The 13677-nt window shown below is 37.5% G+C and overlaps 1 protein-coding gene across 50 annotated transcripts in view; it reads right to left on the reverse strand.

Moving 5' to 3' along the window:
• LOC103723575 (uncharacterized) overlaps positions 1–13677 on the reverse strand; it is a 112224-nt gene that overhangs the window by 89047 nt on the left and 9500 nt on the right. For 23 of the 50 annotated variants that reach the window (XR_015976034.2, XR_015976033.2, XR_015976032.2 and 20 more), the window contains 6 exons: positions 10604–10792; positions 4017–4093; positions 3814–3931; positions 3211–3294; positions 1410–1505; positions 1217–1318 (listed from right to left, as the gene is read on the reverse strand). Coding sequence is in view for 44 of the 50 variants with exons in the window: in XM_088717460.2 (XP_088573586.2) it covers positions 1217–1318; positions 1410–1505; positions 3211–3294; positions 3814–3931; positions 4017–4093; positions 10604–10792 (666 nt within the window). In the remaining 6 variants the exon portion in view is untranslated. Of the gene's footprint in view, positions 1–1216; positions 1319–1409; positions 1506–3210; positions 3346–3813; positions 3932–4016; positions 4094–10603; positions 10793–13677 lie in introns of all 50 variants that reach the window. The other 27 variants (XR_015976031.2, XR_015976030.2, XM_088717442.2 and 24 more) reach the window with 4 other exon arrangements.

Raw genomic sequence — 13677 nt, forward strand, 5'->3', positions numbered from 1 at the left:
TTTTGCGTGTTGAGTGTCAGTACGCCATTCATACCGGATACCGGTACCAAATCAGTATGGTACGCCCCGTATCGTCCGATTCGGGCCGGCATGGTGTACCATGACTGCATGTAAGATTCATCTCCTCCCAAGAAGAGATCGCTTAAATACTAACCAAAGGTCTCTCCTGTAATTGATTTTTCTCTCTTAGGTCCAAGCTCAGCGTGCAGCCTATGCCCCATTTGCTTGAAGGGGGGTATTAGCCTAGCTGCTGACCTTATAAATCTTCAAGAAATCTCCAAGATTATGCAGCCAAATATTCAAAAGATCACCAAAGCATATTCAAGGAATTACCAAAACATATTCCTGGAATCTATTATTGTATATTTTTCATTAAGGGATTATCGCAGCATATTCTTATGATATTCATAAAATTTTCAAATCATAATTCCTAGGGCATATTCTTGGGATCTATCGTTGTACATTTCCATACTTATATGATATATCTATTATTGTTGTAAGCAGTTGCATAGAAACACTAAAAAAAAAGTAGACCTCCTCACCAAAATAGGTTGAGAGAGAGAGAGAGAATTTCCCCACAACTTCAGTTTTGATTTCTTCACTACTAATAAACAATCATTTAAATCTATGATTGTGTAAACTGTGATTGTTCATCGCTCAATTTTAAAACTTCAAAATTTAGGATGGAATCTTTTTTATCACTCCATTTTTATAGAAATTCCTCATCATCAATTCATTTGATTTGGGAAAAGATATCTGAACTAAATGGGCAGCAAGGTATTTTATTTCATTCTAGCATGTCAAACAAGTATTTGTTCCATAATCCTAGAATCAGACTCCCTTCCAAATATCAATTTTACCTCCAAATATCATATTTGTAATAGTAAGGCCATTTTGATTAAACGTCATGTCTGAACCAAAATTCCAGCAACCTCTATAGGTTCATTCCTCTTCTAAACCCTAGTAGATTTCTTCCCACAAATTGTCCTATAGCAGGACTGATAGTAAGTATTCAAATTTTAGCAAGCTAAACATAAAACATAAAATGTGATGAATAAGCCTGTTTGTACCAAACTTTCAGAATTTGAAAACATAAACATAGACAACTCCAAAGACATGACACATCAAACATTGCCCCAGCTACCAAAGAAAAGCATGCTTGGTTAAGCCCATGAGAGAAAAATTGAGAAACAATTTAAAAAACCTAGTCTTGCACCTGTAGCACACTTTGAGTGGCACAATCTTCACCAAGTGGCTTCAAGCAAATATCAGTAAGGGATACTGTAGACCCAGAAAAATTTGCGCGTAGACCATCAATCTTTCGAAAGTAAGCAGCAAACAATCAGAAATGAGCATCCATGTTATTTAAGGTTGGAACAATTGGATGGTAATTGTCTGCATACCAGTACCTTTTTTTGAATTTCAAAAAGCAACTTTATACTTTTATCTGTCACAATACTAGGTGGCTTCTCATGCTTTGAAACTGGAACGGTGGCCAAGATGAGCTGTAACAGAAACAATCATTTACTAACACTAAATTAATCCCAAAAGAAACAAAACAAATTGCCCAATGAAAAAGAGGCTGACATATTTTTGTTATCAAAGTGTATATCAGAGAAAGTTTTATATTTGTCAAAATCAACATCAACAGCGGAAATTAAAATAGAAGCAATAGTTTCACATTAACTAGTGAAAAGAACGTAAATTGATCACCAAAATGTGCTATTGAAAAAGAAGAACAAATACATATGACAAAATAAGCACATAAAGGAGTTTGAATACAGCAACACTATTAAGCAACATCTAACCATGAAAAAGAAAACATTTAGTGCTCTAGTATTGATACTGCAATCTCATTATATAAAACAACCCCTATGGATATATTAATGTAGAATAACCTTTTCTCTCTTTCCAATTTATCCTCAAGTAAATTCATCTACTAATCTTTTAGATACATTCGACAGTCAAACTCTTTTAGTTGATATAAAGCAATTCTTTAGCTAGTACACAAGGAGGCTTTTTTAAAAAAAACAGAGAACCTCCCACTATCTTTTCTGGATCAAATATGCGGCTCAATCAAAAGAAAGTGACTCAACTTCAATTTCACGAAATAATCCAAAGATATATTAACCCATTTTAGACCTTCACTTAGGTCTCCATAGCATTCACCAAATAATGGATGTAGCAGCAGTGGCTTGGACCCGTGTCACATAAATTAGACATAACCCATAACAAACCTTGAATGAAACACCTACTCTTAAGGAAGTAAAGGCAATTCCAAAACAGAATATAGAAGAATATCCAGCTAAGCTCTGGGAAAAGGATAACAAGCTAAAGCCAAGATTGAGTTGATAGAAAAGGAATTTAAGTTACAAGTACAAGAAATTGCAGAGAAGGGGTTGGTAAGAAAGAATCTCCACATTCTTCACCTGCTTTCATGGTAAGAAACTTCAGTGAAACTAAAAAAGTAAAAGCTCATATGGTGATAAACTATAAAGGCAGGTTGCTATATTTGATGGATATTGTCTGCCCAGTAAAGGTACTGCACAGAAGCATTGGTGATACAAGATACAAAGAGGAGAAAGAAAGATATATTTAGTAAAAACAGTTGTAAAAATTTTAAAAGTATGCCGAGACAGTATTTCGTGATGATCTGAAAGACACTAACAGCCACATGACTTAAGCCTTTCTAGCTAGTCAAAATAGTGGTGCGAGAATCCCAGATCTAAAGATTTTGAATTCTGACCCAATCCTCGCATCCCTCAGCACAACCCATGTTCATGATGGTGCCAAGGGCTCATAACAAATGAAAATAAGTCTCTGCTGATCCATATTGATTCATGCCACCATGTTCTGACAGGAAGACCATAGTCCATACTCCTTGTATGCAAGAATGGGCATGTGCACCCCTTATCGCATTCCCAATCTTATCTAAGAAGATCAAAGGCATGAAACTGATTCCAACAAGAGAATTGCACATCTTACAAGATAGATAATACATATATCTTATCAGAAGTTGATCACATTCACATAAGAACATTTAAAAGTAAAAGACAAACCAAGTAAAATATCTTGTGTTTTATTCTCTGAAGGGCGACAATTTTTTGTTTTCCTTCAATAGAAGCAAATTCAAACAAGGAAGCTCTGGCACAGACAACAGTTGATATATAGCATACTTATAAAACAATATAGTTAAGAATAAGCAAGTACCTGTTCAATTCTATAAAAAGGGGCAAGGTGGCTGTCAAAATATAGCTTTTCCTCTGCAGCCTTACTTCCAGGATCCACCCAGAGCTGCAAAAGAACATAGAATAACGCCACACCTAATACAGCCATTACGAACAGCTGGAAAACAGATATTCTAAGCCCATATAAGATGTACAAACATCCATGCAGAATAGATACAGGAGGTATTAGTCAGCATCATCTAAGCAACATGTCCTTAGATAAAAATCAGTAGAATTAATCTGACAACATAAAACTTGACAGTGAAGAACTTGGCTTTTTCCCAATTTTTTTTCTTGAAATAGAAATTATTCATGTAGATAACATCTCAAAAGTTCAGGATGTCACCAGACTATCAATTCAGCATAATGTGCAAAAACAATGGAACATGAAAATGATACACATTTGTAATACCAAAATCATGTCCTTAGGATGGATAAATGGCACAAACATTTGGTGGTCATATGTCATACCATTATTACATGTAATAAGGTTGTCACAGGTAATTGGATTGGAATCAAATCATCTACTATCTGAGATAGACTAGGTAATATTTGCACTTGCAGAACAAGAAGCAAGAGATGATACCTTTTCAGGTCGTGTCTCAACCTTGAAACGGATTAGACCTATGCAAAGGAGAAGAGGAACAGCCAGTGACAAACACAAAACAAGAGTTGGATTTCTGGAGACAAAGGATCCATAAATCCTGCACAGAGACAAGATAGTTGATACATGACAAAAACAATACTCGATAAACAATATGAATTCAAATACAAAGAATAGAAAACAACCTGAAGAAATTTGATATATAACCTTGAACAACAGAAGGATGCAGCATTGTAACTACTGCAGGAGCCTCTTCAGATACCTGAAATTGAGCATCAAAATTTCATCAATTGTTAATTATAAAATACAGCATATTGGCGATTTTAATTCCAAACCAAAATTGCATGTCAGCAATAAAAAGGATAAAGAAAGCAAGCTATAAGTGAACTATGTCAAAATTCAACAAACCACCAGATCAGATGAATATGACTAGTTGTATCACATATATTACATTGTTGACAAATAATAATTATGCACGAAGACATGCTTTGAAATACCCCAACACAACAGAACCTTAATCACGATCATTTGCATATGTAAGTACAGGATAGCAACTACCAAAATATGTGCATAGAATTCTTAAGTATGATTCATTTGTATGAAGATACACAAATTAGTGAGGACAAAAAAGTACTTAGTGATGATCCTAAGTACGATTTAGGAAAGCTTAAGGACTAGGTCACAAATATTCATGAGTAGGTTGCCACCTCATGCTTTCTCTAGTGAATGGACCTAATGCTTGTCACACCTCATGGTTACCCACTAGCTGTCACATTGTGCTGGCTATTGAGCCCTAAGTACGATATAGAAAAAGTTTAAGGACTAGGTCACAAATATTCATGAGTAGGCTGCCACCTCGTGCTTTCTCTGGTGAATGGGCCTCGTGCATGTCAAACATCATGGTTACCCACCAAAGTCAGGTCCTACTAGATGTCACATTGTTCTGGCTCTTGGATTGAAACCTCATGTTTATCCTTTGAAAAAAAAAAACAGCAGCCTAGCTGAACCATAGCTTGAAACTCAGCTACAACTTTGTGGTGGCTACATGCCTCATACATACAATACAACTATATATAGAAGGGTGCAGCCCTCGTACCATCATTTTTACCACTCCAAAAAATTTCAGCAACTCCAAAAAATTTCAGCAACTTATAGAGTAAACAGCTAGAACAAGTAGAGAATGGTAATCAGCTGAAAGGAAAGAAGATTGCAGTTTGAAGTTCTAAAATAGATATCTAGTCATAAGCATCCTTACATAGTTTACTTATATATTGATTATGTGATCTCTACATATGATCTTTTCACTAAGAAGGCCATCCCAATGATAAGGAGTGGTTTCAGGACCTCCTTAATTCTTTCCAAAAAATCTATAATACCAATTCAGGCTATTAGAAGAAAGAGCCAAGGATAAATAAGGTGTGCTTCCTTTTTTCTATCCTCTTCCTTCCTTTTTTTTTGAAGATCTTTAAAAAATAGCTCAAAAATTGCAAAAATATGAGAAGATCATGCCAAATTTTTCAATTTGGGCTTGACTTATTTATATATTGGAGATCTATCAACTATGTATATGCTGACATAAAAATTTTTAATTTTTAGACTATATATAATTTTAAAAAATATAAATATATTTTTGGATAAAAAATATTTTTTTAAAAAAAATAAAAATAAAATTTAAAACATATTAAGGGCCATGCAAACTACTCTATATAAAAATTTTGTGTTCAGTCACTCAAATTCTGATGCAATCATGCATACAGTATCATAGGCCTAAATTTGTAAAAAATTAAGAAATAAGTAACCTTTTATGTATGCCTGAGGGCCTAAAAAAAATATATATAGCATCCATTATTGGGTTCTACATGGATCTGAGCCAAAATTAATTTTTTAAATCATTAATATTTAAAAATTAATTTTAAATATAAAAATAATTTAAAATATATAATTAATACCAAAAATTATAAAAAATTGGTAGTACGTATTACATAATTAAGAAGTAATTTCTGAGGTTAAAATCATATTTTTCTGAATTTATAATATATACACATTTTTTTAAAGTAAAAATATTAAAAATAAGTAAATAAATAAGAAAAATTAGGGTTATATATTAGATAAATCAGATGTATTTTTTGAGATAAAAAAAAATTATCGTCCTCGTATTAATAATTTGTTAATTTTAAATAATTGAAAACTTGCAAACTTGACCGACCTGGTATAGGAATGGAGCCGTCAAGAAAAAAGAACTTAGAACGTGATATTGGCTGGAAGCATAGGAGAATGCTCTCGGGTCGGCACCAGTGGAAGTATAACTGGTGCAAACAAGAGTTCAAGAGAGGGGTAACCAGGTTGAAACAGCACTTAGCTGGTGGTTACAGTGACGTATTGATGTGCCGCAAATACCCACAGGAGGTTTGGCAACTGATGAAAAATCTTGCTAATTTTAAAAAAGCGAGGGAGAAGATTGTCAAGAAGAAGGCGGAGGTGGAACGCTGAGCGGCAAAGCCACCTTCCCATCACTCTAGGGAGTCAAAGAAGGTGTCTGCTCCTGATGATGAGAAGGCACAGAGCTTAATTTGGGCCCTCGTTCAACAAGTCAGGCTCTGGTTCTATGAGCAGCAGGGCATATCCAGAGTTTACGATGACCTCCTCAGTTAGGAAGGGCATCAGCAGAGCCGGTGGCCGGATTTTATCTATGCTAGAATCTTTTAGTAGCAAAAAGAAGTCATCTAAAGAGATTCCAACAGGAGCAGCAATCCATAATTTAGATCTGCATGCCTTCTCCAATAGAGATTCGAAGCAGCAGAGCGTTGACTCAACAAGGAGGATATGTGGTGAGCTATTGGATTCTAGTTCCACTTTAGCCACATCTTAGCAAATGTGGCAGACAATACATACTATAGGTTTGCCATTTCCGCCATATAAATTGCCGGTCCCGGTGTAGATCCTTCAGACCCGAAGAACATTTACGATAAGCTTTTTGACAATAATAAGGAGCTAAAGAAATGGATTGCCTCCTACAAGAGCAAGTGGCCCGCATATGAACTGATTGTGATGTGTGATGGTTGGACCGGTCCTACCAGACGGAGTGTCATCAACTTTCTAAAATACTGTAATATGAATACTTTTTTCCACGAGTCAGTTGATGCTTCTAATCAAGTGCACGACTCCACGTACATCCTCAAATTTATGGAGGAGATGATTGATCAGGTAGGAGAGGAGAATGTCGTGCAGGTCATCACTGTAATGGGTCACAATATAAGGCCGCCGGAGAAATCTTGTATCGACCATATGTTGATAGACATTGCAAGGATCAATAGGGTGCAGCACACAATGGAGATAGTCCAAACCATCACCAGGTATATATATAATATAACTATACCTGGATCCAAGGTCCGCCGTACCGGTACCGGTCGGCGTACCGGTGGCCGGCCGGACCGGTACGGTACCGGTCCGGTCCGGTACGTACCAGCCGGTACGCGGTGGTTTCAAAAACCACAGCGCGAGGCGCTGTGGTTCTAAAAAAAAAATCGTACCGGTGCGAACCGGCCGGTTGCACCGGTACGAGGCCGGAACCGGCCGGTACGGGCTCCGAACCGGCCGGTACGCACCCATACCGGCCGGTTCGGCTAAAAAATCGAGAAATACCGATTTTTTAGTGGTTCCGATACCGGTCTAGGACTGGACCGGTACGACATTCCATGCCTGGGTCCTTTCACTGATGAGGAGGTTTGCAGGGAAAGAGATTTTGAGACCATGAGTCACACATTTTGCTACCAACTATGCTGCACTTGATAGCCTTCTTGAGAAGAAAGCAGCCCTACATCAGATGTTTGTCAATCCCGAGTGGCAGAAAAGTAGATATGCTCGACACGACACTGAAAGGAGCAGGGTCGAAGACTTGGTGACGAAGCAGCAGGCCACTGCGTTAGTGAAGGCTATCAAACCATTATATGAAGTATTTTAGGCCATGGATAACGAGAGGTACCCCGAGATGGGATTTCTGTATTACATGATAGAGAGAGAAAAGGCTCAAATCAACAAGGCAGATCCAGCCCATGCCCAAGAGTACATCGATATCATTGAGCGGCAGTGGGACTACCAAATGGATAGAAATTTGCATCTAGCAGGTAAGCAAGAACATTGAAAATTAGACTGCTCCTAAACTTGTATAATTTTACTAAGACGATCACCTCTATGTGCAACATACTACCTAAACCTCCGTTCCAGAATAGTGTAGCTGGAATTGGTATGGATGACGAACTTCTGACAGCTCTGTGTAATGTCATTTACAAGATGGAGTCTGATTCAGAAGTCGCGGCCCCAAGGAATGCTAAACCGGCCCGTACCGACCGATTCAGTCCATAACGAACCGGTCCGGTCTCTGACTGGTCCAGTTCAGCAATGAAAAACAATTCCGACCCCATACAAGAGCGAACAGGATGGAGCCGGACAGAATACCCATACAATAGCGAACAGGATGGAGCCGAACCGATTCTGTCCGGCTCGGCCAGGAATCTATGCGAACCGGCATCGAGTCCAATTCCACCTGCTACAGCATGCGTTGTGGCATTTTCGCATGCGCAGTGACTTTTTGGCCAGTTCGATACCGGTACCAGGTCGGTCCGGTGGCCAACCGGTACGTCTACCGGTGGCCAACCGGTACGTCTACCAGTGGCCAACCGGTAATAGATACCAGTACCAGTTTGGCGATCCTTGAACGGCCTTATGTCTAGAAGAGGTAACTTAACTTAAGTAGCATTTAGGAGGAAGTGGAGCTCAAATTCAATCCATAATACTTTTGTTGATGATGACAATGATCCTATGATCAGATGGCTTGTGGGCCAGCGGGAAGAGCCGAAGATTGATGAGCCAGGATCACCTCTACGACCGGCCAGCTTCGTAGCCAGCAAGGCTAGAGTTGATGCAGCGCAATGGGCTGAGCTTAATATTCCATGCATTCTTACAACTGATCAGTCACATCCGCAGGGGAGCCAATCACCACATGACTCCTTGTCCGAGGCATCCTCTCAAAGACATGATCGAGAGATGCTTGGATAAGGCCACTATACTATCGGGTCGACTTGATCAGGAGGGCGGCATAGCCAGGCAGAGAGGGGCACGAAGGGTCTGGAGTCCTAGAAAACAAAAGACGCCTACAACCCCAATAGAGAGTGTAGAGGAGAAGTCCTGAAGCAGCAACAATGATAGTTCTGGTAGTTATGGATCTACTGGTCATGAAGTGGAGGATAGGAGATCACTGTCATGAGACACAGCTGCAGGGTGGTCTTTGATGCACCAGAGAGTTCCAGTTTATGCATGCTACACAGGATCGGAACCACAGTGGACGATCTGACAAAGCCCGCAAGGATACGATTGCGCATATAGAAGACTGGCTCCTCAAGGTCATTCAGGAGGACATGATGCAGCTGCAGATGACCTCGCATGTAGAGTAGGATCCATAGACGTATCAAATTTTGAGTTTTATATTGGATCCTATTATCCACAGCCACAGGCATCTTATACTGGACCCATACGGATACGGATATGGTGTGTTTGAGGCATCTTCCGGTGGCTACTACCCTACGCAGCACAGAGCATCTTACGGGTCAAATTTTGCTGCCGGTATATTCGGATGGGCCCCTCTACAGTCGTACTATCAGCCAGAGGATACCTCTTAGAGTCAGAGCTTCAACAAAAAATCCAAGAGTGCTTATAACCTGGCACACGTTGTTTATAGGATGAACATACAAGACTACAACGTCGTTTGGATAGAAGTTGAAAATCATACTTAAAATCATCAAAAAAGTTGAAAAAAATTGATTACCAATTAATCAAACTTGAAAACTTAAAAAAAAAGGGAGTGCCAGCTCGAAACTGGCACGCCCAAGCGTATCGATATGGTACCAAACCGATACCGTACCGACTCGCCTGCCGATCGGTATGGATCCCAGTATCAATTCGGCGGACCTTAATCAAGGTCTGCCGTACCGCCCCATACCATTCAGTACGGGACGTACCATACCGTACCAAAAGAGCTGATATGAAACACACCTTTAAGTCGGTACAAACCCCGTAATACCCACACTACTCCGTAACGAGGTATACCGAGCTGCATACTGGTCCGTACCAAGGCGTACCGAGATAAAAATTAAAAAAAATAGTTAGAAACTTATTTCAGTACAAAAGTGTACCATACTGAACCGATAAGGTATTGATACGGTACCCAGTACCGAGATTGCGGACCTCGGACCTAATCAAACCAAACCATATTAACCACGAGGTTCAGTCTAGGCGTGAAATGATGATCTGAAAGGAAATCAAGATGGGTTCGATATATGCTTGACACAGGCCAGAGCTAAGCTAGTTCCAACCCCATATGGCATTTCCTTCAATATTTCCACATATAAACTTGTTGCAACACTTTTAAAAAAAAGGTAATGCTAGGTAAACATTAAAACAAACTAGATAAGGATAATCAATAAATTATAACTACAATTATAAAGAATTAAGTTTTTACTCAACTAGCAATATTTTACAAATTCCTATGAAAAGAAGTGAATATTTTAAAGCAGAAACACTACAAAAAAGAAAAGAAAAACATGGAATATTTTACTAAGCAAGAAGATTAAGTTGATAATACATCTAAGTAAAATATACCATTATATGTCTAAGGTGACAAAAAGAGAAAAATGATAACAATAATAGCACTATGATCGTTTGTAAATGAGAAATAAAATACGAATCGGATAAAACAACAATACATATAAATATGCACCTGAGTAGGCTGAATAGAAATTTCCTGCTTATTAACAGAATGGAGCTCATATTCATCCTTCACATTCAGCAACGGTTTTGTTCTAGATGGATCTGTTCTTTCTTGTTTTCTGTGTAACAAACCCCATACTAAAAATGCAGAAATTATGAGAAGGTACAGAATTGCTAGTGAAAAATCCAAACATTTGACCTGCAGGCAACAAAAACTAAATCATTTAAAACAGAAAGGACAAAAAATTATATAACATTTATTATATATGAAAAAAAAAGAAGTATAAAGGCGTAAACTTAAAAATTGTTTCTACAATCAAAACTTAAGAATACTTATTGCTTCAGATGTCGACTGTGTCAAGTTAATTGTCAACCATTATTGAATAACATGTTTTGTCACTCCAAAACTAACCAATTTTATTTAGATAAAGGCATTCAAGAAGACAGCAAATAGTTGTACGGTTTTGGGTTCAACCCTTGACTAGATCCTCATTGGATTGCACCAATATATCATCTATGCAGTCATTTTGTTTCCAGAAGCACATGGCCACATCATCACTAGTAAATCCACTAAATTGCTGAGATCAACTGAATATTGGGCTGAAACTGAATAATGCTTGAAACTTGAGGAAAGATGGATGGATGCTTGCACAATGCTGCAATCTGACCCTTTTAGGAAAAATTATCATCTATAAACACAATTACAAATTTACAGTTCTAACAAGCCCCTACACATAGTATCTGGCAAGTGAAAACAATAAAAGGAGAAATAGTAACAACAATTCTCAAACTCACACTGGACCAATGGGCAAGCGTTTTCTAACAAGATCTTTATAATGCATGGGTTGTATGGGTCTTCATGAAAAAGTTAATGAGCATGGTAGAAGGTAAATAGAGTAAAAAGGTATAAGGATAAAACTAATGGCCAAAAGTGGCAATCAAATAAGATGTGTTTTGCCTACTTTTGAAAAACTAGACTATCTACAATATGAATTGCAATTGCAGGGGTAACAACATAAGGGAGTACGAACTGTAAAAACAGCACTCATTTGCAAGAGATGACAAACAATAAGTTATTGAACAATACAACTGCCTAAGCACAAGAATGGAGATGCCATATCCAGCTTCTTGCTCTTCCAATACATAAGAGTCTCTAAAATGACAAGAAAGAAGCTATTGCTGGAATGCCAATCAGCAGGATTACCTGCCAAATCAGCATCAAAGTAGGCATGAACAATCTTAGCAGATCTGGTAGCTAAATAGACAAATATTAACCAAGTCATCAATCATCATGTAACTTTCAGGTTAAAACAAATATTGAACTTAACGCATTTAAATAAATTGAATTGTATTTTAAACTCTATCATCCTTAGATCAAATCTTGATTCTTGATTCATGTTTCCAGCATTGAAATTGTCTAATATTATTAGAATTTTCATGTCCTCAAATTATATGGCTGTCTTGGCTCTCTAGTGCCAATTAATCACAATTTGAGTAAACATTCAACCAATGTAATAAATGATAACAACAAAAGATCTAGCATAAACTTTCAAACAGTGTGATAGACAAATCGGAGTAAAAGAATTGATGAAAAATAAGTAAGATCCACGATTGTACAGACTGCAATTTATATCAATATTTCAGTTATAACTTTGACAAGATAGACCCAGTCAAGAAACAAATTTAGCTTTGAACTAGCAGTGTAGTACTAGATTTGGATCTCAATTAATGAATGAAGGTTCAATTTGTGACTTGAAGCATAGGTGATATTGATGTTGAGTCTAAAATGAATCCAGAAGAACTGAGATTAAGATTTGACTAGGTCTGCAATAAGGTTAGATTTAAAATACAATCAAACTATGGTTATTGAGATTGTTAAAACTTAAAACAGATCATCAAGACATATATTTTTGGGCATCCAAAATAAGTGCTTGGAACATTAAGTTTTCTTTAAGTTTCTTGAAGAAGTGCATTGAATCGGTTGCATTAAGAACTGAAAAAAGGAATTCAGGACCCAGAAAAAAAAATTACATCCTATTCATGAATCTAGGTATGATCCAAGGCAAGAAGGGATAACATTATGACAAGATTTAGTCATTATTAAAGTAGCAACTGGCATTAGTGTTAGACAGACACTTGTGCCCAGGTCCAAATACCTGAGTTGGATACTTATCTAAATCAGATATATGCCAAACACTTGGATACTTATGAAGTTCCTTGGTTACAGCTTTCATAGATTGGTCAAGAGTTGGACTCTTCCAACAAGTAATTTGACCATCCTATTTGACATTAGAAGTTCTGTTTTTTAGAGAAATTAGACAAGGATGCATGTATTGGATTAATTTTGAAAACTGCCTTTTCTTATACAGTTACTGGGAAGTTTGAATAAAAAACATGGACACTGAACGACCTTGCAACATATTTTTAATGTTTAACCAAACTATATGTGAAGGTACAAATACAAAACAATTTTGTTAAATTTGTATTTATCCCCCACATCCCTGTATCTTTTTTGTCCATCTTCTTGAGTTAGACGCTTGCAAAAAGTATCAGACTAGTAAGGAACTAGTATGGTGGTACTGTGCTGACACATGATATAGGTGTTGTTCCAACTTCGCACATTTACCATATGCTGAGATCAGCGGGTACCATGTTGTGCCATGCCAAATAAGCAAGGGGTATGAAACCTCATATCCAGACATAAAACCTTGGGCCATGTAACATTGACTAACATTAAGGTCAAAGGGTACATGAATGGCTATTCTAAAGGATTCTAGCACATTCCCAATCCCATGTATTGCATGAGGATTGTAATACAGCTGGAGCAATATTTGGGTCAAACAAAGACTCATAGTAGAATCAAGATTAATTGAAAGATCAAGATCGCAAGTGGGACAGAGAAAGAAGTAGAATGGGATTGGGGAAAAAAAGAAACTTGGATAAGAAGTGCAAGAATGCAACCATGGTGAGGGCAGGGGATTACAATTAGAACCAATTTCCTTGCTAATAAGATCCCATTAGATCTCAAAAAGGCTTCTGTTCTTACAAAAGGAAAGATGCTATAGGTTAGTTCATCCAAGAATT

This window comes from Phoenix dactylifera, chromosome 3 (assembly GCF_051530095.1).
Source record: "Phoenix dactylifera cultivar Ajwa chromosome 3, Ajwa_hap1_PhDact_Kaust_v1.1, whole genome shotgun sequence".
Lineage (NCBI taxonomy): Eukaryota > Viridiplantae > Streptophyta > Magnoliopsida > Arecales > Arecaceae > Phoenix > Phoenix dactylifera.